Raw genomic sequence first — 23,785 nt, forward strand, 5'->3', positions numbered from 1 at the left:
CATTTATATATTTAGGGGCCGTCCATAAATGACGTCACGTACCTAGGGGGGGGGGGTCAGACATTTGTGACGATGTGTGACAGCACGTTCTACTTAATTAAACAGACTTTTTAATACATGTTTTCTCCTGCAACATCAGAGTGCAGCGCCACATTAAATACGCAATACAATGACAATGGTTTAAAGCGATTTGAAGCATTTTTTTGGGGGGAAGGGGCAGAACTTTGTGACGTCATATTTTAGGGGGGGTCTGACTTTTTGTGACGCCGTGTGACGAAGGGGGGGGGGGGAATCGTCCAAAATCGCGTGACGTCATTTATGGACGGCCCCTTACGCGATCTAACCCAAACACCTATATTATGGACGATTTCATATTCTTTGGGTCTTTCGGTAAAATCACGTAGATAGCTTCAAATTAATAAAATAAACAAAAACTACGACGTTTCGATCACAACACAAGCGATCGTCATCAGGAGGAAAACTAAATTTAAGTAAAGATTTATAGTTTTTTTTGTTGTTGTAGGGTTTACGATACACATTTTACTTATACAATCTGACCCCCCCAAAAAATAACCCCCAGTCCTAACTTTACTACCTCTCACACAAAGCCTAATTTCAGTCCTATCTCATCCCTGTGAACCAAACTCCAGTACTGTACCAACTTTAGCCATGACCAAAACCCTAACCTTAGTCCAATACAACCTAACCCCAGTCCTAACTTTACTCATGGCCCAAGCCTTAACCCCCAACTTCCATTCCTATCTCTAACCCTCTGGGTCTAAACCCCAGCCCTAACTTTACTCAAGTCCAAACCTTTTAACTTAACTCATACCAATCAATCCATATGGTTTACCCGTATTTTTGTACAGGGAAATCAAGTTTTCAGGTCCATACGCCGTACAGCCATTTCAATACCGGGCAACATTTTTTGTTTGTCTATTTGTGTTTCTCCCTTGCGATGAAACTTTGCAGGATGAACGTTGAGATGTATAAGGGACACGGGGTTGACCAATAAAGTCCGAATTGGGTCTGTAATAAGGGGATGACAGCCATGCTGACTTCCATTCCTATCTCCAACCCCCCCCCCACCACAGTCGGTAACTTTGAATCCCGAGCCCAACAATAATCCACGTGGCCCCCCCTCTCTCCCTGTGACGTGGGGTGGGAGTCTCCCTGTGACGTAGGGTGGGGTGGTGTGGGTGGGGTCAGGGCCAGGCATGGCGGCGGGCAGGCGTGGAGCGATCGCTGCTGCTATTGCTGCTGCTCCTGCTGCTGCCGCTGCTGCTCCTGCTGCCGCTGCTGCTGCTCCAGCTCCTCCTCTTGCTGCTGCTCCAGCTGCTCCAGCCGCTTTTCCCGTTGCTGCTCCTGCTGCTGCTGCCGTCTGATCGGCCGTGGACACCACTGAAGCCCCGATCCTTGCTGTACCCCCCACCCAGCACTTAAGGTGAGTTGCTACTTCACCACTTTGGGTGAGTTGCTACTTCTTTGGCCCACGGCTTCCTCGCTCTTGTTGGGGGCGAGGGTGTGAGGCAGCAGCAGCAGCTACACGCATGACACATTCTTACGACAAGTTAAACATGATGCCGCGTGCACGTGTCACCGTGGCACCTTCAACAACCCCACGCACGCTGTGCGCTTGACACGTCGTGACACGGCAAAGCACGTGGTGTATTCTTCAAGCGACGCATGCATGTGCACGTTCAGTTGACGCGCGCGTGCATGACAAACGCCACACGAGCAGGCAACGCGCACACCACCACGAACCCCGCCACGCGTGACCCATTCGCACGACGCGTCCACATTAACACACACACACGTACACACCGCACCACACAACACTTTGCGTGTGTCACTCTCAACGCCACCGCGTTGACTTAGGGGCGGTGGTGGCGTGGTTGGTGAGTGTGGTTGGTGGTGGTGGTGATGGTGGTGGTGAGGGTAGCAGGTTGGGGCTGAGTTAATCACGACATTTGCTATCTTATATTCTTGGTTCTTTCGGTAAAGTCACGTAGAAGGGAAATAATAAAATAATATAAAAATTAACATTTTCTTACTGTGGATTTCACACCTGATGATTGCTTGTGTTGCAGTCGAAACGTCGTGAGAATTTTTTTTATATTTTTTATATTTATATTATTTTATTATTTCCCTTCTACGTGACTTTACCGATAGAACCAAAAATATGAATCCCTGCAGTCACGAAAGCTTTAAATCAACATTTGCTATCTTGTCAAAGCCCCCTTCAACCATCCAGAGTCTACTGGATGGAGCTCCTGAATGCGTCGAGACTCAGGAGATCTGATTAGCACAGTCGGCGACGTACGGTGCGAAAGAAGTTCAACATACAGATCTGTCTAGCTGCTTTAATTATCTCTAGAACAACGGGCTTCGCAAACTTTCCCAACTCAGGACGCATCTGAATAGCCCAGATTATTCTGTGAGACAACATGCCCATTGACAAGGGCTGTGTGTGTGTGTGCAAAACAGTGGCGGCTTGCTTTGACTTCTAAGTCAGAGCGAGGCGACACAAAGTATCGCACAAAGCCTCCTTGCCAAGAAACAGGGTAAGCTTACACATCGTGGAAGTCATGGGTGCCACAGTGGCGAGATGTTAACTACCTCGCCTGCTATACGGGAGGTCGTGGGTTTCTGATCCCGACCCTGACGCCTGCTGCTGTATATTTGGAGTTTGCATGTTTTCTCAGTTTGTTGTGTGGACTTTTTTCCGGGTCCTCCAGTTTCCCCCCCTCCACATTTAGAGACAGCATGCCTGTGGAGTGTTTGGCTGCAAAACATGTCCACGTAGCCACTTGAGCTATCATTTGTGGCCAGGTCGCGTCTAAAAAATAGCTATTCTACATAGCTCAGTGGGCCTTACCTGGTAAAATACAACTAGTTTTTAGTTCATTTTTAGTTTTATAGCTCAGTGGGCCTTACCTGGTAAAATAAAACTAGTTTTTAGTTCATTTTTAGTTTCATAGCTCAGTGCGCCTTACCTGGTAAAAATAAAACTAGTTTTTAGTTCATTTTTTGTTTCATAGCTCAGTGGGCCTACCTGGTAAAATAAAACTAGTTTTTAGTTCATTTTTAGTTTCATAGCTCAGTGAGCCTTACCTGGTAAAATAAAACTAGTTTTTAGTTCATTTTTAGTTTCATAGCTCGGTGGGCCTACCTGGTAAAATAAAACTAGTTTTTTTAGTTCATTTTAGTTTCATAGCTCAGTGAGCCTTACCTGGTAAAATAAAAAATAATTTTTAGTTTCATGTTCACTTCAGAAGTTTGTATCAGAGGAGCTCAACCTTTGTGTGTCGGTGTGAGAGGACAGCTCACGGGGTGATGGTATTACAGAGCAGCACGGACATAAGAGACACACACACACATACACGAATCCTGTCGCACGCAAACACGGGAGAAAAAGACACACAGCCACAGAATAAAGACGCCTGCATTCAGTCTCCACGGTTGTATACACGTTCGTTGAACTTCTTTCGCACTGTACATAGCCAACTGTGCTTGCGGTCAATAGCTGAGGGCCGCCCTCCCCACGCCTTGCGTTAGTCGTGGCAGTTATTTGACCAAGCGAAGCGAATAACCTTCAGCAAACTGCACCGTGATGGTCAGCAGGGAGTGGTGAAGGCAGGGAGAGATCTGGGAGTCTAGAAACACAGTGCTACATTATATAACTGGTTTGGTATAGCTGGTTTGTGACGTAGCCTTTTGCTGCCCATCCCCTTGTCGATCAGCAACCTACAGCACCTGCGATGCAGGGTAGTTAGTCGTTCGTGCAAATACTCAATCCCGCTTCGCTTTTGAGATGGGGTTCATCGTGGTTTATTTGGCCACTGGTTCGTTAACTGGACATAAATGTTCTGCAATGCTAGTCTATATTTCGTGATTACACAGAGGACTTTTCGAACCAGTGAGCCTAGTTTGATTCCCAGCCATGGCTGACCTCAGTGATGAGTGATGTCTGAATCTTCCTGGGTGCCACCCCTTGCCGACCTGCACTGATATTCATGGTGAAGTTTGGTCAAACAACCCCCATTACCTTCAGAGCATGGGGAGACTTCATCCAGCATTGTATCAACCAGAAGCTGAAAATATACGTTGAAATTAAACATAGAATATTGTAAGCTGCACTTGGCTATATTTAACAACAAAGGTATTAATAATAATGCCCACTTGTGAAAATGGACATCTGTGAAAAAGAGCTTCATAGCTCATCGGATTTCTCCAGGATAAATAAAGAATCTGCTGTGGCTGGGAATCGAACTCAGATGGCCAGGTTCAAAGCTGAGTGCACAAACCACAGCGCCACCGCTTGGCTTATTGAAAATAATAACTTTATACGGTACGTTATTTACCCATTCAATGAGTACTTGTTCTCAGGATTGTTCTGCATTGGGATGTTTGGCCAATTATATTTAGAAGCTCGGTTTTTTTTACATGAAGAGCTATGTTTGCACCGTGAAGGACTGTTAACCGGCATACCAGCAGTGACTGGCCATGCGCCAGTGGTTATAGATAGCGGTTGGTATCGCTTTGCTGACAGCAAAATGAACTTTGTCTTCTGGATAAAGGCAGATCACTGGCTTTGCTGACGTTGAGCCTTGGCGTGATGATGGTGGCGCTCGCCGGCAATCCTGCACTTTGGACGTATGGGTTGGTGCTTCACGTCCAGATGTGTGAGATTTGCACATTTTCTGGGCTGCAAGCTGGCCAAGGAGATGGCGGCACAGCAAGTGTTTTAGTGTTATCCTCTCGTATGCATGGTGGGGTCACACTGGGTACTGTGGCGGGGAGTAGAGTGAGATGAGAGGTGGGAGAGTGCGTGGAGGGGAGTAGAATGAGATGAGTGAGAACAAGTTCACGGAGGATATTGAAGACCATGAATGAGATCTTGAAATTGTTCCGATATTACATTGATTTGACCCCGTGAAATCGCAACTGCTTGCCCTCGATCGTGCCATACATTGCACACCTACAGCAGATGCTTGAATAAAGTAAGGGAATTAGACAATTGACATTGGGAGCACTTGCATGATGATGGTATTTCGAGATTGCGTATACATGCCATGCTGACCACATTGAACTTTGTGGACCCTGTGATAATTTACGTGGAACCTTGGCGGAAAGTCAAAACATTAGTTTTTTTTGCTCGGTGTGTGCAAATATTTCTGAAGTGTCAAAGGGGATTGTGGTGGGTTTATCATTACAATATAATCCACAGGGTCTGTATGTAATGCAGGTAAAATACACGGGAGATGAACACCACTTGTTGAGATTTTGGTTACAAGATTACAGAGCAAGCGGTATTGGCAATTTGATTGATGTACTGTACATATATATTTAAAAGGCCACTTGAAAAAAAGACAGTACTGTACTTACAGTAGTGCTATGGTGTGGGCAGTAAGGCTAAATCCACTGTTGCATCTTTCATCCCCACCTTCTCGCATTGACCACTGTGGTAAAGTGTCGTCAAACGATCCCCCCAGGACCCGCACGGGGCGTGGGGAAGCTCTCATCCAGCAGTGGATTAACAAAAGTGCTTTTCGTGCGTACATTGTCGTTTCATTTACCAGGAGCATCGCAGTAAAATGTAAAGGCCCAGCACTGTAATTGCTTGCTCAATACTGAATTTCGATTTAAAGCTTTCGTGACTGCAAGGATTCATATTCTTGGTTCTATCGGTAAAGTCACGTAGAAGGGAAATAATAAAATAATAAAAATAAAACAATACAATTTTCACGACGTTTCGATTGCAACACAATCAATCACCATCAGGTGTGAAAACCACAGCAAGAAAATTAGATTTTTTTTTTCAAAGTTGAAACGTCGTGAGAATTTAATTGTTTTATTTTTATTATTTTATTATTTCCCTTCTACGTGACTTTACCGAAAGAACCAAGAATATGCTCAATACTGCTCGCGGTAGGGCTTCGTGCGTATTTTGGCCGACTCTCACACTCTTTCCAGGTATCTTGGAAAAGAGGTGAGAGTACCCACGCTTTACCCAACTACACAAGAGCTGCTGGATGGACGGAGTCGGGGGGGGGGGTAATTGAAAAACTCACACCACCGTTTCAATTTCCGCGCCGTGTGATCGCATCAAACCGGCCACCTCTGGATTGCATCGCGGTAGAAAAAAAGTCTTTACTCTCGTCTGCCCTGTGCCATGTTGCACCGCGGTGTGCAGAAGGGGGGCAGCTGGATGCAGCGTTGTGCATCGGTGTGCCGCGTTCTGCAGTTGGGTGCATCGCCGTGCAGCGGCGTGCGGCAGGGTGCAGCATTATGCCGCATAGTGCAGTGGTGTGCAGCGTTGTGCAGCGGGGCGCAGCGGGGTACATCATAGTGCAGCGGTGTGCAGCAGGGTGCAACGGGGTACAGCTGTGTGCAGTTTTTTCTTGCTGTGGTAGTCCCACCTGTTGACGATTGCTTGTGTTGCGATCGAAACGTCGTGATTTATTATTTTTCTACCCACGTGACTTTACCGAAAGAACCAAAGAGTATGTGCGCACAGTGTTATGTGGTGTGTCGCGCTGTGTGATGCGGTGCGCCACGCCTCTGCCGTGCCACCCAGGTTGCGCCCGGCAGGATGATGCTGCGAGCGGACAAACGTGACGACATGGAGGATGTCCTGGAGGAGCGGCGGGCGTCCAGCGACGTGCGCTTCTCGCTGCGCCGCTACGCCCCCCCGTCGTACCGCTACCACTCGCCGCGCTCGCCCGCCACGCTCAAGAGCGCTGTGCTCCACTCGGAGCGCCTGCAGGACTTCATACGGCAGGTGCGGAGCAAGCCCGCGGCAGGGCACTGGTGGGCGGCTGCAGGGGACGGGTGCAGAAGGGGGCAAGGCAGCGATGGTTAGAGCGAGCCATTGACTCGGCAAGGGAAGCGAAATCGGGGAAGTGAATTGGTAATTGAATGGACAGCTAAGGTCCCCGTCGTTGGAATATGAATTTTCAAAGCAACGGAGGTCAGAGCACGCTGAGAACCAGGGTTCGAATCCAAGCAGCACAGTCACCAGTAACTGTACGAAGTGAAATTTGGTTTTGCACTCAATTTGTCTAAAATTCCCGCTCTTTAAAATAAAATACCCGTTTGACTGTCAAACGTCGAGTATTACTCTGGTATGCAGAACGGGTGGTAGGTAAAGTACTGCCCTCGATTTTGTGGAGCACTTGAAGGGATCTCAAAGATAGTTTTGCGATGTTCTGTTCCACGGGCTGTTCTCAAACACGAAGTGTTATACTTCGATTTAAAGCTTTCGTGACTGCAGGGATTCATATTCTTGGTTCTTTCGGTAAAGTCACGTAGAAGGGAAATAATAAAGTAATAAAAATTAAACATAATAAAATAAAATTCTCACGACGTTTCGGCCACAGCGCAAGCAGCCGTCCTCAGGTGAAGAAACAGCTGTCGGAAAGCCAGCGTCCTATATGTCTTTCCGACAGCTCTGTTTCTTCACCTGAGGACGGCTGCTTGCGTTGTGGCCGAAACGTCGTGAGAATTTTATTTTATAATGTTTTATTATTTTATTATTTCCCTTCTACGTGACTTTACCGAAAGAACCAAGAATACGAAGGGTTATACTTCGCTGTGAGAGATCCAGATTGATTCTTTGTTTTTCTTTTAAAAAATTACATTTCACACGAATGCACGCGCTGCGAGGCAGGAGGCTCAAGAGAGCGGGGAGCCCGTGGAGGTGATCACGGAGCGAGCGAGCGACATCCTGGAGGAGATGGGACACAACCAGCGCATGTGCATCATCCGCACGTTCGCGCTCACCCTCAGCAAGACCTTCAAGGCTCTGTTCCGCAGCGTGCGGCTTAACGAGGAAGGGCTGCAACGGGTACCGACCGGCTCAGCCGACGCCATCGCACCTCCCACCCCCCCCAATCCCCACCTCGCCGTGCTCCGGTGTGGGGTTCTTCAACTCTTGACTGGTGGCTCACCGCCCACGTCCGGCGTAAACGGATCTGGTGGCAATTTACGTGGAATCTTCCAGCTTTGGGGGCCCCACGTGTTGAGCATTTGTTGTCTGAAACTTTTGCCATGCGCTACGGCGGGCATCTTCTCTTCAATTGCTTTGGAAGATGCCCGCAGTTGGCAGTACTCGGCGAAGGATTTGGACAAGAAATGTTCAACACGTGGCCTATCCCGGACGACCACACTCATATTACTCTAATAAAACGATAAACTATTTTCATTTGACGAGATAAAGCCCACTGAGCTACATGGCTCTTTTTCAGAAGCATCCTGGCCACAAATGATAGCTCAACGAAGTGGCTTATCAAGTGGAAATTTACAGCAGCCAAATACTCTAAATGCATATTGGTGCATAACGGGGAGGGAACACCTGGAAGACCTGGAGAAAATTTCACGCGACCACGGGGAAAACATGCACACTCCAAATATACAGGCGTCGTCAGGGTTGGGATTGAACCCACGACCCCCTGTATACCGGGCGAGGAAGTTAACATCTCGCCACTACGGCACCCCCTCTTACGAGTGGTTACAAAAAAACGCACGTACTCTCATCGCAATGCACGTGCTTGTGTAGGACACGCCGTGTGTCAGGATCCTTCAGCTGGCAACCCGCGGGACAGGCACGACCCGTGGAGGCACTGCTGAGCTCTAGCCAATCGAGAAATATGGCTCGGAGAGAAATATACGGATGAGTGAGGTGGAAGCGAGATACACGAGAAAATAGAGATGGGGGAACTGTAGAGAAGATATAAAGTTTAATCATCATCTTCTTTTATTTGGCTGATGTAGTTGCAGAGCAACAACAACAATTTCACATTCAGGTGGTCAAGCCAGACAACCGCGTCACCAGCAGCGGAGTTTATCGCTGTGATGTCTCCTTTGTTTTTGTGGATTGGGCATTGCGTCGTTATATGTTGTATATGGTTTGTTCTGAATGACCACAGTCGCACATTGGAGAGGTTTTAATTTTCGATTTGTGCATCAGGTTTCCGCATCCGCCATGGTTTGCGCGGATGCGATTTAGGGTGCAAACCCAGGGATCTTCTGTGTTGAGTCTTTCACATCATCATCATCATCATCAGCCATTATTGTTTAATGGTTGAATAAAGGCCTTCCAAAGCCATTGCCATCCCTTAAGGTCCTACGATGAGGAAATCCACTGAGAAACCGCACACAAAGTGATTTCATCGCTCCATCTCCTTGGGTGTCGACCCCTCTGGCACACGTGGTCCCATCCACGAGCTATCCACTCAACCCTGCTAAGCGTCCGAGACCTGACACGGTTTGGGCGCTTCCTGGGATATTGGCTCACCTGGTTAGTCTAAAACTATGAACACCATCGGAAGGAGACTCTGCGTGGTGTGTCGTTAGGATGACGTGGAAAGCGTTGACTTCGGCACTGCCCGGTGTGCAGATACAGAAGGCTGTGCAGGAGTACCCGGTCGTGCTGCTGCCAAGCCACCGCAGCTACATCGACTTCCTCATGTTGTCCTACATCTTCTACACCTACGATCTGCCACTGCCGGTGATCGCCGCCGGCATGGGTACGGCACACACGAAGCACGGCGTGCAACGTTGCATTTATGGATTGAATTGATTTTATTTTATTCTATGAGTAGACTTAGCTTAAGAAGAGATATTCCGGCCATACGCTGGTTTGCAAGAATAGAGCTGTGAGAGGACTGTTGTGTAAAAAGTAAATGGAAAAGAAAGTTGCAGCAGCGTATAATTAATGACATTGCAGACACTGAGCAGCAAAGACATTCGAGGATAATAAAATTCAAGTCATGCACCATTCAAGTACCACTAGCAGGTGATGCACATCATCAACGCTGGAGCACCAAGTCACACCGAGTCCGTTAACCACACGTGCTGGGACTGCACGTGTGGTTAAGTCCATATCAGAAATATAACGCCAAACCGCGCGGTGTTCGCAAACCATGTGTGCAAGAGAAGGGATATCTTAAATCAAGATTTTTATTTTTTTAAAGGCCACCGTGAGCCACGATCAATCCATTCTCTTTGGTTCTTTCGGTAAAGTCACGTAGTTAGAAATAAATAAAAAATTATAAAAAAAATTTTCTGTGGTTTTCACACCTGATGATGATTACTTGTGTTGCAATCGAAACGTCGTGATTTGTTTTATTTTAATTTATTTTTAACTACGTGACTTTACCGAAAGAACCAAAGAGTATGGATTCCTGCAGTCACGAAAGCTTCAAATCAAGATCGATCAATCCATTATTGGTTGAGGCTTGTGCCGAGCCGTCACCATCTCTCACAGTCTTACGATGCAACAATCCATCCGTACCCCACCCACTCTCCCCCCCCCTCCTTCCCCTCCCCAATCACCTCCACAGACTTTCAAGGGATGAAGATCGTGGGCGAGATGCTGCGAATGGCCGGCGCCTTCTTCATGCGTCGCTCGTTTGGCAACAATGCACTGTACTGGCTTGTGTTTAGCGAGTACGTGCAAGCCGTGCTGCGGGTGAGAGCACGATAGCATGAGAATCGGAATCTTGATTTATCCTGGAGAAATACGATGAGCCTAATGACTCTTTTTCACGGATGTCCAGTAGGGGGTGGGATAGTAATGCAGGCCCTGCCTGGGCTCCCGTGGGCACCTGTCTCGCCTCCCTTTACTCGTCGTTTATTCCCTACATCCCATTGTTTTTCACTAGAAATGCCCACGCCTGTGGAATTTCACGCACGCAGTTTCGCGTGCGTACACGCGCGTTGCGAACCTACAAATAAATTTGTATCTAAAAGAATCGACGAATTGTCAAATTCCTGCGATGCGATCCTCTTCTGCAGTCCCAGACTCTTGTATGCAGAGCAGGTGGAGGAAAGGACTCCGCTGCGCTGTTTGTGCCAGAGGTCACTTTAACGGAATCTCAGATGTAGCTCTGTGGTGTCCGCTTCCACGGGCAATTCTTTTTTCCCGAGCGTGACAGCAAATTCTTAAGAGTCAAATACTTTCAGATGGAATCTGGACACTACTACGCCACCCTCCCTAACGCACGGGATAACCGTCGCTCCTGGGCGATAACGCAACTGACAAACTTGGACATCGCGTTTTTGTTGGTTTATTTTGGGTTGTGTTCGGTTACACTCTTCCTCCCCTTTTCCACATTTTCTCCCTCCCCCTTAATACACTGCTCTTGATCATTGCCCCTACCATGGCAGGGTGGTGAGCCCGGTTTCCCTCGTTAATTCCCCAATATTTGAGGGTGCGTTACGCCCGGCCTGTTTTCCCTTACATGTTGTTCCTCCCTCCTTTTGATATTCCCAACTGTACTCTGGGTTCTCGAAAGACGATAAAACACGCTTACGGAAAAAAAAACATTTGTCTCGAGACTTCACGTGAGCGTGACATGCCGACTCGGCTATAATCCTGCACGGCATGTCGACTCTGCCTGCCGTGTGGTGTTGTTCTGTGTGCAGAACGGAGATGCCCCTGTAGAGTTCTTCCTGGAGGGAACTCGCAGTCGCACAAACAAGTCTCTCCCGCCCAAGCTGGGTGAGATCCTTGCTTGTGCACCGATGAGACGAGAGAGAGATGAGATTTTACCGTAACGCAAGCTTTTATGATTTGTTTAAATTACATTCCCCGGAGTAACGTTGCTCTGTTGATATTTTAAACGAAATTTCTCGTCGCTTGTGCAGCCTAAGTTTTGGGCATTCCTGAATAATACTTTATGTAAAGCACTCTAAGTTGCCTTTATTTACGTGAAGTGCACCATATAAATAACAGATTGATTGATTTAACCTTGTGGTGACGGTGGTGGCAGTAGTGTTGGCAGCGGTGGTGGAGGTGGTGGTGGCGGCGGCGATGGCAATAGTGGTGGTGTTGGCGGTGGAAATGGTGGTAATGGTGGTAACGGTGGTGGCGGTGGTAGTGGTAACGTTGGTAACAGTGGTAATAACGTCGTTGGCTGTGGTGGTAACGGCGGTAACTGCGGTGGCGGTGAGACAGGCCTGCTGAACATGGCGCTGGAGCCCATGCTGCGCGGAGAGGTGTACGACACGTACGCCGTGGCCGTGAGCATCAGCTACGACCGGCTGCTGGAGGAGGCCCTTTACGCGCGCGAGCTCCTCGGGGTTCCCAAGCCCAAGGAGTCGACGTCGGTACGGGCCACGGCACCGACATTCGCGTCACCTCGCCATTTCACGGCGGAGGTTTTTCCTCTATTGACGGGTGGACGCCACCCGGGAATTCAAACGTCTCTGGTCCTGTCGGGAAGTGGTTCCTTCAGTCCTTTCAAGGAGGAATGGACGAGATCCACTCTGCTTTTGAACAAACAATGGAGTGGATAACAAAGCTAAAATTACATCTTTAATTAATCCATACGAAAGAAGAAGAAGAGTTTCGCCCCAACCCGTGCGCCAGGCCGTGGGAATCGCTCAGCGGAACTGTTGCAGATGCTGAAGTGTTTCTCACAAAGAACCCTTGCGGCATCAGCCACCCAATTAACGCGCGTCAATAGACGGCAAGGGATGCTGCCGCAGCAGAGTAACGGTGAGCGGTGCTGGACTTGCTGTTACAGAGGTTCGCCGGTTCGATTCCATCTCCCGACGCGGGAGTTGAAACAACGTTGGAAGTTTCTTAAATGCCCCTCCTGCCTCTGTGCACCCAGTCTATTGTCGGCAGGTCGGGTGCAATGGGGTAGAGTGTGGGTATCGGTTCCTCTTCCAGGGCCTCTGGTTAGCGTGGAAGATGAGGCCAATCATCCTCTAGGGGGGTGGGGCTCTGTAGTTGAGGCTTTTCCATCAGCAGTGGCTTGAGTGAATAATTTCATGGCCGTAACTCTACCTTGCCTTGTAGCTAAATACCGAGTAAAGTGTAGTGGCCTCCCCATCATTACTGTTTAAAAACATATACTTCAAGTTATGGTTAAGCACATCATTATGGCATTTTTGTGATGTCATTGTTAAATCGCTCCTGTACATTTGAATACGTCGATTGCCAGCCCTTCTCCCCCTTGCGATTCAATACACCCTCATTGATTAAGATCCATGGTTTAATTCGGCGAATCTCTGCTGTCGTCTCTCTCTCTCTCTCTGTGTGAGCAGGGTTTGCTGAAGGCCCGCTCGGTGCTCAGGGAGGACTACGGCAGCGTGCACCTCTACTTCCACGCTCCCGTCTCACTCAAGGCCCTGGCCAATGGCCGCATCGACTCCAAGAGCTACAACTTGACGCCCAGGTGGGCCTCGATCTCACCACCCTCCCCCCCCACCGCACGCTCCCCTCACACCTGCGAATAAAAACATCAACCAATCGGATTCACTCCTGTGTTTGAGCGGAGTGAGAAACCCATCTCGGGAGCCTGATACGAGCTGTCGTCGTCTCTGGCGTGGCGTTCGAAAAGCAACCGGCATATGTGCTGCGTCAAGAAGTAATTTGATGTACTACTTACTGTAAGGTGCTCTCTGTTAATCTACTGCTGGATGAAGGCCGCCTAGCGCCTCTTGGTCAGAGGGTTTTAGTTTTTTCTAGGAGTTTGACCACACTTAACCACACTCGTTCTCCCCCCCCCCCCCTTACCATACTGGCAGACACTTGTCCCTACGTCCGCCGGAGAGCACGCTGGTGTTTGCGCGTGACATTGCTCACCATATGGTGCGCACGCAGCAGCACGGCATGGTGGCCAGCCCCTGGGCCCTCATCGCCAGCATCCTCATGCAGCATCACGGTGAGCGAGCCTGGGCGAGGAGCCGTGCCTTCCGGCGTGAGGGTGGTTTGAGCGAGTGAAGAGAACCGAGTTTGTGACCCACTGCTTCTCAAGCCTTTAGCGACAGGGCCCGGACTGACCATCGGGCAGTCCGGGAAAATGCCTGGTGGGCCGGTCAATTCCAAGGGCCAGTGGGCCAGACTCTGTGAGGAAATTGCAAATGTGATCAGAATACAAGTAAAAAAATGCAATAATATTTTTTTTAAATATCTTTTTTATATTTTGTTATATTTAATAATATTAAATATATATAAATATATATGTTTTAATAGATATTTTTTATTATTTACTTAAATATTTAATTACCTCTAATATGTAGGCTTCATTCCATCACTGGCCCATTTGTTTTTTGGGCCAGCCCAAATGGGCCAATGAGATCACACGACAATTTGGGCCCGCTATGTTTACAAATGCCTGGGTCGATTTTTTTCGTCCCAGTTCGTCACCGTTTAGCAGTTCCTGCACTGCACTACCCCCCCACCCCATGCCTCCGCTTTTCCCCCCAGTCCCCTGCTTGTATATTTTCTACCCAGGTCTCCTTTGCAAAAGGAGCAGAGTGGAGAGCTCCCATCGTTGTTCCCAAAGGAGTCATTTAATCTCTTGGAAAAAGTGCCCAAAGCATGCCGTTGATATTCCTTTACCCATGCCATCATAATTTATTCTCACTCTATTGGAGCACACGTTTGAGAGTGATTGCCAAACTACAGTGGGTCCATTGGATTGAGACCATGAGCAATGCACGTACAGGTACATATTAACGATTAGAGCGTGTGTTCTCTTGTATGCAAATGTGCCTGGCTTAGCCACCGAGCTTTCGGCTTTTGTGCAACATTTGTATACGTGCGTGGGTATGTACGTGTGTGTGTGTGTGTGTATGGGGAGCGTTAGTGTAGCGGTTAGCGCGCTGCGCTATAAACCTGGCGACCCGGGTTCGATTCCCGCTCACGGCCAACACCAGTGACGATTATCTTAACCGGTCCTGGGCCTCCCGTAGGTCGACTCAGCCTGAAATGAGTACCTGGTGCGGTGTGTAAGCATCACCACTGGGGAGACAAAGGCGGTCGGGCGTGGTGCTGGCCACCCACCCCCTCGTGTACCGTTACGGCCTTCATAGGTGCTCGCTAACAGCACTTGCCCCTACAGTCTGTTAAGGCTATACGGGGGATCTTTGTCTTTGTATGGGGAGCGGTGGCACCATGCTTAGCACACTGCGCTACTAACCCGACAACCCGAGCTACATTCCCCCTCACGGCCAACATAAGTGACGATTATCCGAACCGGTCCTGGGCCTCCACTAGGTCGACTTGGCCTTAAGTGAGTACCTGGTGCCATGCGTAAACATCGCCATTGGGGAGACAACGGCGGCCTGGCATGGTCCTGTTCACACCAACCCCTTCGTGTGTCAATCCGACCTCTAAAGGTGGTCGCAAACAGTTCAATATAGGGGATCCCAACAGTCAACATTAGCGATACGGGGGGGGGGGGGACTGTATAATTACATGTGTAGTGTAATAGCGCCAGCTGCTGTCCAGCAGCAGCAACTGCGGTGGACGAGCAGTCCACACGCCGGTGAGCGTATACGCGGGTGTGTCGGCAGGGCGGAGGAACTAGGGCAAGGGTCATGGAAGACCCCATCTGGAAGCCCCTGGAACCCGCTCGTGGGTTCGAGAAGGGAGGTGTGGCCAGGGCGGAGCCAGGCCGCGCTGGGTAGCATAAAAGCAGCTGAGAGCGGGAGCTCGTGGCTGCCGGTTCTGGGGAGTGAACTCGTCTCGTCGTCTTCGCTAGATACTGGGCGGACGGATAGTTGCTGGCCGTCTCGGTCATCGGTGTTACGCGGTCAGGGTTGTGTTTAGGCTCGGCTAGACGACTAGGGAGAGCGCGAGGGCGAACTCGTGAACTTGTGAAGGTGTTAATAAAGACGGTGCCTCCTGGGAACCCTTGCCTCTAAATCGCTGACACTACATATGTATGTATATATGGGTGTGTGTGTGTGTGTGTGAGCCACAGGTGAAATTGAGTTCTCTCTACTTTTGGCTGAGGTCCAGTGGCTCCGTTGCCTCATCGAGAAGTTTGGAGCCTTTCTGCACTGGCCAGGTAAGCATGGATGGCTCTTGAGCATTGGTCCCTTGCGCTCCACTTCTTGTCGTGGTCGTTGTAGCTGCTCTTGGGTTGACGTCGCTCACCTTGCCGACGCGCAGTTCTTGTGAGGCATCGCGATCAAGTCAACGCTGAACCCGCCCGGTCCTTCGGTAAAGTCACGTAGAAGGGAAATAATAAAATAATAAAAATAAAACATAATAAAATTCTCACGACGTTTCGGCCACAACACAAGCAGGTCACGAAAGCTTTAAATCGGAAAAGAAATTCCACCCGATCCTGTCAAAGCTCGGAGGCCGAGCAGGCTTGAGCCTGCTGGGAGACTCCTAGTAATTTCAGGTATTATAGGCTTGCAATGCAAAAGGTGGCCAGGAGAATGGGAGAACAGCAGTGGATTGAATCCAGTGTTGCGGTGTTTTGAGAGGTGTTCTCTTCATGTGTGGGTTTCATCCAGGAACTCAACTCTCCTCCCACACGAAGTCACAAACATTTACGGAACTGACAAAACATCCCAATGCAGGACCCTCCTGAAAAATTGTCCTGAGAGGCTCAGCGAGGCTTTTTGCAGATAAATAAAGGACACTTTTGTCATTATATCTCCATGATTGTATTGCACTGCGCTCCAACGTCGATGTTCAATGATATGTCGTCTCATATCGGCTTGTGTGCAGACGCTCTATGGAATTTTGGTTACTTCGCAGGCCTGTGAGAGGTGGAGACAGATTGGGGAGGCCTTGGTCTAGCATTAGAGGATTGAGCATGGATGTTTACACACCACACCAGGTACTCATTTGAGGCTGAATCGACCTAGGAGAGGCCCAGGACCGATTCTGATAATCGTCACTGACGTTGCCGGGTTTGTCGCGCAGCGCGCTAACCATAGCACTGCCGCTCCCCACTATGTGCACACAAAAACATACATACACACAAACATACACACAAACATACACGCAAACATACACACGCGCGATCAAATCAGTCCCCAAACTGAACGAAGGCCCCGATGACCAAAGCCACGCGGGTCACGGAGGAGGTTGTTTGCCGTCTTCTTGCAGAGGGACAGCCGCTGGAGGCGGTGGTGCGGGATAGCGTCAAGCTGCACGGGAACATCGCGAGCACGCTGCGTCGCGGCGGCGACGGTGACGACGGTGGCGACGCCCGTGCAGGGTCGGAGGTCGTGCGGTTGGCGTGGCCGTGCCAGGCGCCGCCCCGTGATGGCGACGCGGCGCTGGCGCGCGCATGCGTGGCACTCATGTGCTCCGCCTACCGCAACCACGTGCTCCACCTGCTCGTGCGCCCGGCCTTCGTTGTCATGGCCTGCCACGCGGCACCCGGCAGCAGAAAAGGTACGACGGCCTCTTCTTATTGTACAGTTGCTTTTTTTATATTTGTATTGTGTTTTTTTACTTATCATGATAATTTTTTTTGCCGTTTTTCTCCCAAATTTGATCCGGCCGGGTGACTCAGCGGTTGAGCAAGCAGCTCGCAATTGGAAGGTTGTGAGTTCAAATCTCATATACCTCCGGGGTCGATAAAACGAAGTACCACTTTTTGTCTGGCAGTCAACAGTGGTTGACTTCTCAACAACAGTGGTTGTCCTAGGGATAGCTATGGACTCGCCCCCCCCCCCCCCCCACCATAGGAATGTGGAATGTCCACCACAGGCTCAAGCCTGCAAATAGGAGATGACCACAACCTCAATGCTGATTTGTGCTATCGATATGTGTTTGCAACTGGTGTTGCCCATGGCCAGAATTCAGACTCGGCTGGCTGGGTTCATAGTGCAATGTGCTAGCCACTGCACCGCTGTTTTCCAACCACAAGAATTACAATTTAAAAAACATGAATTCTTACAAACACATGTTGATGCGTACATCGTGAGCTTAAGAATCAGTATTAATCGATGCATCGATACACTCTTACCTGGAATGGGTGCCGCACCGCGCCTGCTTTGCATGCTGACCTGGGTTCAATCCTGGACCCTGGCGATGCCTATTGTATATTTGGAGTCCACGTATTCTCTCTCTCCCCGTGGTGGTCGCATGGATTGTTCTCTGGGTTCCTCCTCCACATTTAGAATCAACATGCGTTTAATTTGGCTGCTGCTATAAACTTCCACATGTGGTGATGATATCAGCCACTTCAGGGGCGATTATATCAGGCGCGCCGCGGTGGCGATATGTTCACCACCTCAACTGGTTTACAGGAGGTCGTGGGTTCGATCCCGACCCTGATGCCTGTATATTTGGAGTTTGCGCATTCTCTCCGGTTTTTCCCTCATTTAGAACCAACATGCGTTTTGACTATTTGGCTGCTATACATTTCTACGTGATAAGCCACTTCGTTGGGCTATCATTTGTGGCCAGGCCGCTTCTGAAAAACAGCTACATAGCTCAGTGGGCCTTATGTGGTAAAATATATATATATTTTGTATTGTTTAATAGTTTCACTTCGATGTTGAGCTTTCATCTGTGGCTAGGTCGCTCAGTGGGCTTAACCTGGTTAAATAACATCGCTTTAGTTTCGGGTCACAACTGGGTGAAGCGAGGGGGACGTGTCAACGGTTGTCAACGCAGTGACTGAGCAGGCGGTGACGTGCGTGCGCGTTCCTCTCAGACATCATCTACTCACATTTCTGCTTCTTGCTGAAGCTGTTTGAGGACGACTTCATCTTCGTGCCGAACAACGAGATCAAGGTACCCGGCAGGAAAGGCGCGACGACCTCGTGTGTTTTTTTTCTATCGTAGAGTTGCTTTGAATATTTTGCATTGGGGGGGGGTGTTCTCTTTTTTTTATCACAATAATTCTTTGCCATTTTTCTCCCAATTCTCTCCGGCCGGGTGTTGAGCGAGGAGCTCTCAATTGTAAGGTTACGAGTTGTATGCATGTTGAACTTATTTCGCACCGTACTTAGCCAACCGTGCTAATCATACCTCCAGGGTCGATAAAATAAGTACCACCGAACCCTCCATGTGCAGCGCACCCCAGCAGGGGGCAGGAGACCACCCCCACGACCCGCACAGCGTGGGGAGGCCCTCATCTCGCGGTGCATTGACAAACGGGACGTGCATGTTTATTGTTGTTATTGTGATTAAGGGCCAATTAAAGCCTGAGACCATTTCCGAAGCTAAGCCAGGGTTTGCCCTTGTTCACAGCTAAATTGGGCGATTGCCATGCACAATAGTTATTATAGGTTGCGGGGCTATGTAGAGGGCAGCATGGAGAGCTTCGCAGCAAAAGCCATCGCTCTACCCTACTTCTCTGCTCCCGAGCATGGTGAAGCGTGGGCGGGCCCTCATCCTGCAGTGGCTTGGCAAAGCGGCTGTGGTGAGTGATATCTCAACAGATCCTGTCCCCCCCCTCTTCCCCAATCCAACGTCCTCCACCCCCGCCCCCTCCCAACTCTCCGCCACCCCCCCTGCTGCCCCCCCCTCCCCCCCACGACAACGCGCAGGACATGGAGGAGGGGGTGGCGCTGCTGCTGCGCTGTGCGGCACTGGTGGACTCGGCCGGCTCCCTGGCGCTCGCCGACACCGACGCCGGCGCCAGGGTGGCGCGGTTCCTGCGCGACGCCTTCCGCCCATTCCACGTCGCCTACCAGGTGGGCGGCGCTCGCTCACGCGTCGATGTGCTGCGGGGCACCCTCCAGGAATCGCCCCGTTAACAAAAAAAGTTATTTAATTGTGAAAACTTGCGCGCTTGCGGACGAATGTCCATTGCGCCACCGGCGCTGTGTTGTTCACCAAGTGCTGTACAGCGACGGCTGCTACTGGCGGGTTCCCCTTGGCTGGATAACTGTGATTATGAGAGGCTTGTCACATTGCGGGTGCACAATAAAAATTCACGTTGTTGTTGAGAACCCAGCCTTAGCGTGTGCGGTTTGCTGGCATCAAACCCAGCCATGCCAACTCTGCACTCTGTCCAGCGAACATTGAGCCACCCTGGCTACCTCCTATGTTAATTTTATTTCATTGATCAAACGTTACGCAATTTATCATAACGTTACGCTTAAGCATCCCCAGCGCTGGTGGCTTTCTCCAGAGTCAGTCGTTTTTGTACCATAGACTCCAGGTGGGAGATTGGGGGGGGAGGGGGATAAGGGCGTCAACACCCGGCCACCTCCACTGCTTTGATGCGATGACCTCCTGACCCCTGTCGTCCCCCGTTGCCACGTGGTCGGCACAGGTGGTGTGCCGGTACCTGCTGACGCTGGAGAGCGGCAGCGCGCACGCGGAGGGCCGACTGCTCGCCGACCTCCAGAACCACACCATGCAGCTCATCCTCACAGGTGCCGCACGCCAGTGGTGTGGCTATCGAGTGTGCAGGCGGTACGACTGCAGTGGAGGCCACGGGCCCAGGTGGCGGCCGTGGCACCGGACTACGAAGACGGAGAGAATGATATGGGAACAGGGAGCCCAATTTCATTTCTCGCACCAGCGCCTGGGCCGGCCGCTCTATGCTAATTAGTAATGAATTAGAGATATGTAAATTCGAATCGACTCTTACACTTTAAGGTACACGGGTCGAATACGACACCTACGGGAATAGATTGTTTATTATTATTATGCTGAAGTTGTCTATGACCGAATTTTCCAGAATCCACCGAGTGTTGTCAGATATCTCCGAACCAAAGCAAGGCCTTAGCCTAGATAGTAGTTGGATGGGTGAATACCATGCATACCAGGTGTTATATGTTTCGGGGCGACATTGTGGGCGGTAAAGAACAGTGCAGCAAAACCCATTGTTTCCGTACGTCAAAGCACCCACGTCTTTGCTTCTCACACATTCACCAACCTGCACTGACCAGCTTGCTGAAGAAGCATGGTCAATTAATCCCCATGACCTGCACAGCATGCAGGGGGCTCTTATCCAGCAGTGTGATCAAGTGATTGGCCATGTATAGTTGGCTACGTATGGTGCGAAAGAAGTTCAACATACATGTAAATCGTTTTTTCTAACAGCATTTAAACAACGGTGAAATGGAAATTGTTGTCGCTGTCTGCGTGTCCTGTTGACAACAGGTGAACTCTTGGAGTACGAGGCTCTGTCCAGCAACCTGCAGAAGAACATCCTGTCGGCCCTGGTTCGACTGAAGGCTCTGAGCAGGACGAGAGGGTGAGCGCACACACGGCAACGATTTTGCGCAAAACCCTCCCTAGCGCTGTTTAACACGTACGCTTTCGCGACCAATATCATCCATAATAGAAGTTTTAATTTTTTGGGTTAGTTCGCGTAAATATAGAAATGTGTCATTAAACCCGCCACCACCCAACACAGCCAACTAGTAAGGGTTGTCACGTAAACAGAACGTGCCAATTTGTCACGAGTTCAGCACTAACCGGTGTGTTGGAGAGCCAAGCCACGACATTTACAATCTGAGTACGACGTTTCGCTAGTAATTACAACATTGTGACCCATTCCCGTGCTGGCGAATGTTCCTTTTCGTCCTACTCTTAGGTTTTTTCGGTAAAGTCAAGTAGGTAAAAAATTATAAAATAATAAATGAAAATAAATCAAAATTTTTTCGTTTTGTTTTTGCCAATTGCATTGCACATTTCTCCATGCCGAAGCTGTGTTACGGTGGTTGTGGTGAGATTTTTTTCACGTTGCTCTTTTATGTTCAGGAAAGAAGGGGTGCAGTACAATATCACCGAGCAGATGGAAAAAGTGGCCAAATCGATAGGTAAGTGTGTGCGCGATTCATTCAGACTGGTTTGTAAATATATCTTAGATCGAATATGTATGTTGTACTTCTTTTGCACCGTACATAGCCAACCATGCTTAACCGGTGGAAGGACAACAAATAATACTGTGTTCAATAGCATTCGATTAATCTGTGTACGTGTTTAGAATGAGTTTGTGCATCGTGACCGAGTGGCTCAGAGGTTGGAGCCACTGAGTTTGCACTGCTCAGGTCAATGGGTCCGCGTCCAGGTTTCAGTCGCTCGTAATTAAACCAGTTTCTCAAGTGTGGCGAGTTGATTTTCTCAGCCCAGTCATTAACGACTGCTCACACACAATAATACCCTGTGTTAAAATCAATGTTGTGCTTCATTTGGCTACATTGCAGCTCCTAGAATAAAGACAAATGTCAGCTTGTGGCCATCAAATGCCGATCTCAAGTAGTGTGTGGGAAAGTGAGCCGGCTATTGTCATTTTTCTGGAAGAAGCCCTGTGCAAAATCTATTTTAGAGCCCTTCTCTAACCCATGGGTTGCGACTGCTCTGAACAAAAATTCAAATGGATTCTTCATTTCATGACACGTTGCCGATAAACAGGCGTCGGGAAGGTGTATTTTGTAACGTTTAGAAGTTTATGTACAGTAATATTTGTTTTTCCATTTCTTTCAGCGACCTTACAACCCACTCACAGCCAATTGCAGCCACGCCTCTGAAGACTTGTCAATGATCGTCTCGCAGAAAGAAAGCCCGTTTACGCACAAATGAAGAGCTTGGCACAGTGTTGAGTACTGTGGAGCGTTCATGCACATTTTGCTTGCCATAGTGGTGGTTGTGAAGGTGTTGGTGGAGGTGTTGGTGGTGGCTGTTGACGGTGGTGGTAGGATTGATGGTGGTATCGGTGGTGGTTGTGGTGGGCGGCAGTGGTGATTAGTGGTGGCAGGCCACAGTCGAGCTGGCTTTGTGCTCTCACCTCTTGAGCCGCTGGGGCCATCTCACACGAACTCTGGTGCTGCTGCTGGTGGTTTTGTTTTGGGGTGAACGATAACGGTGAGGGTTGTTGCACAGTTAATATCACTGGGTGCCTTGCACATTTCCATCGGCCTAAGAAGCTGAATTAGTCCTCTCTAGGCTGGGTAGGAACGACTCAGTACAGGAGCAGTAACTTGTGCCCATCTGACAGATGCTTGTGTCGTAACCCTCTGGTCTATGAAATGTCATGTCAATATCATGACACAAGTAGCAATTGAATGGCCCAAGGGCAACGCGGAGATGTCTAATGGTGATTATTAGAAATGTGGAAATTCGCCGATTAAATTAAATCACCGGTGAGGTGGCCGGGTGGCTCAGGAATCGGAGAAACCCGCTGAGAATCCTGGTTTTAATTCTGGGATTTAAGCCACCCGTGATAAAAACCGGTTCAAGTAAGTGTAGCAAGTGAATTACTCTATAGATTCATAACCACTATAGATTGCACATGCACTAAAATGGACAAGTAATTTGTAAGTTACATTGTGACCCTGAATGGTGACAATTAATCGAGACGTTGCATCAAAATTCACCGCGTCGTCGCCGGTTTTTATGCTACCATGCCGAAGCTTTTTTGTTCAAGTACGGTCATCGTGCTTAATTGTTTTGATCGTGACTGACGGGCAAACAGATTGACAAGCTCTACCAGTTACTTGCGTGCACATCTTATAATGCTTTGCTGCTATGTCGTTAACACTTCGCTGACGTTTTCAGAACTCTTTTCCCCTTTTTCGGAGGGTGAGGGCTTGGAAGGGATTTCTTTTTGCTAAATGTTGCAAAATGTAAATTGTCCGTCTGATACAGAGCTTGAATGAAAAAAAAAATCTGTTTTTGATTCATGTTAAATGCTTGAGTGTGTACTTTGGCCTGTAAGATGGATATTTTAATGCGGTACAGCGGATTTTTGCTATAAAGAAGCCTTTCAAACCAGTTAAGAAATCCATTGAGACATTATTTTTAAAGGTTTTCTGGGATTTAAATAAGAGTATCGTAAATAAATGAAACAAATGGCACGATATTAAAGTCAAAAACATTTTATTCATGTAATTTTTTAATGTAAACAAAACACAAGTAGTAATCTTAAACATTTAACAAGACACACATTTTGCACAATGCTCATTTAAAGGAGGCTGGCTACATTGATAAGGCTTTCAGTTTTTTTAAGCAAGACGTTTGCAAATTTAAAATCTGTGTATAACACATGTACATTAACAGTGTTTTAATGTTAACTGCAAAACAATTGTACACGCTTAACATGCTTGA

The 23,785-nt window shown here is 48.8% G+C and overlaps 1 protein-coding gene across 1 annotated transcript; it reads left to right on the plus strand.

Annotated features, from left to right (window-relative positions):
• The first annotated feature begins 1,193 nt into the window (after window positions 1-1,193).
• On the plus strand, window positions 1,194-23,778 carry GNPAT (glyceronephosphate O-acyltransferase). The gene is made up of 17 exons (XM_078872050.1): window positions 1,194-1,444; window positions 6,581-6,784; window positions 7,673-7,849; window positions 9,401-9,530; window positions 10,347-10,474; window positions 11,431-11,506; window positions 11,963-12,114; window positions 13,060-13,190; window positions 13,543-13,679; window positions 15,726-15,812; window positions 16,871-17,161; window positions 18,432-18,511; window positions 19,270-19,416; window positions 20,001-20,103; window positions 20,837-20,930; window positions 21,440-21,498; window positions 22,166-23,778. The coding sequence occupies exons 2-17, from the start codon at window positions 6,596-6,598 to the stop codon at window positions 22,207-22,209; spliced, it is 2,025 nt and encodes a 674-aa protein (XP_078728176.1). The 5' UTR covers window positions 1,194-1,444; window positions 6,581-6,595; the 3' UTR covers window positions 22,210-23,778.
• The last annotated feature ends 7 nt before the right edge of the window (window positions 23,779-23,785 follow it).

The sequence above is a fragment of the Lampetra fluviatilis genome, chromosome 33 (genome assembly GCF_964198595.1).
Source record: "Lampetra fluviatilis chromosome 33, kcLamFluv1.1, whole genome shotgun sequence".
Lineage (NCBI taxonomy): Eukaryota > Metazoa > Chordata > Hyperoartia > Petromyzontiformes > Petromyzontidae > Lampetra > Lampetra fluviatilis.

What these genes read in the sequence shown, in the direction of transcription:
- GNPAT (XM_078872050.1), top strand. Translation starts at nt 6,596, where the DNA reads ATGATGCTGCGAGCGGACAAACGTGACGACATGGAGGATGTCCTGGAG. An exon ending in GTCTCTCCCGCCCAAGCTGG is followed by an intron (nt 11,507 to 11,962) that starts GTGAGATCCTTG and finishes GCGGTGAGACAG; the next exon opens with GCCTGCTGAACATGGCGCTG. An exon ending in AGCCCAAGGAGTCGACGTCG is followed by an intron (nt 12,115 to 13,059) that starts GTACGGGCCACG and finishes CTGTGTGAGCAG; the next exon opens with GGTTTGCTGAAGGCCCGCTC.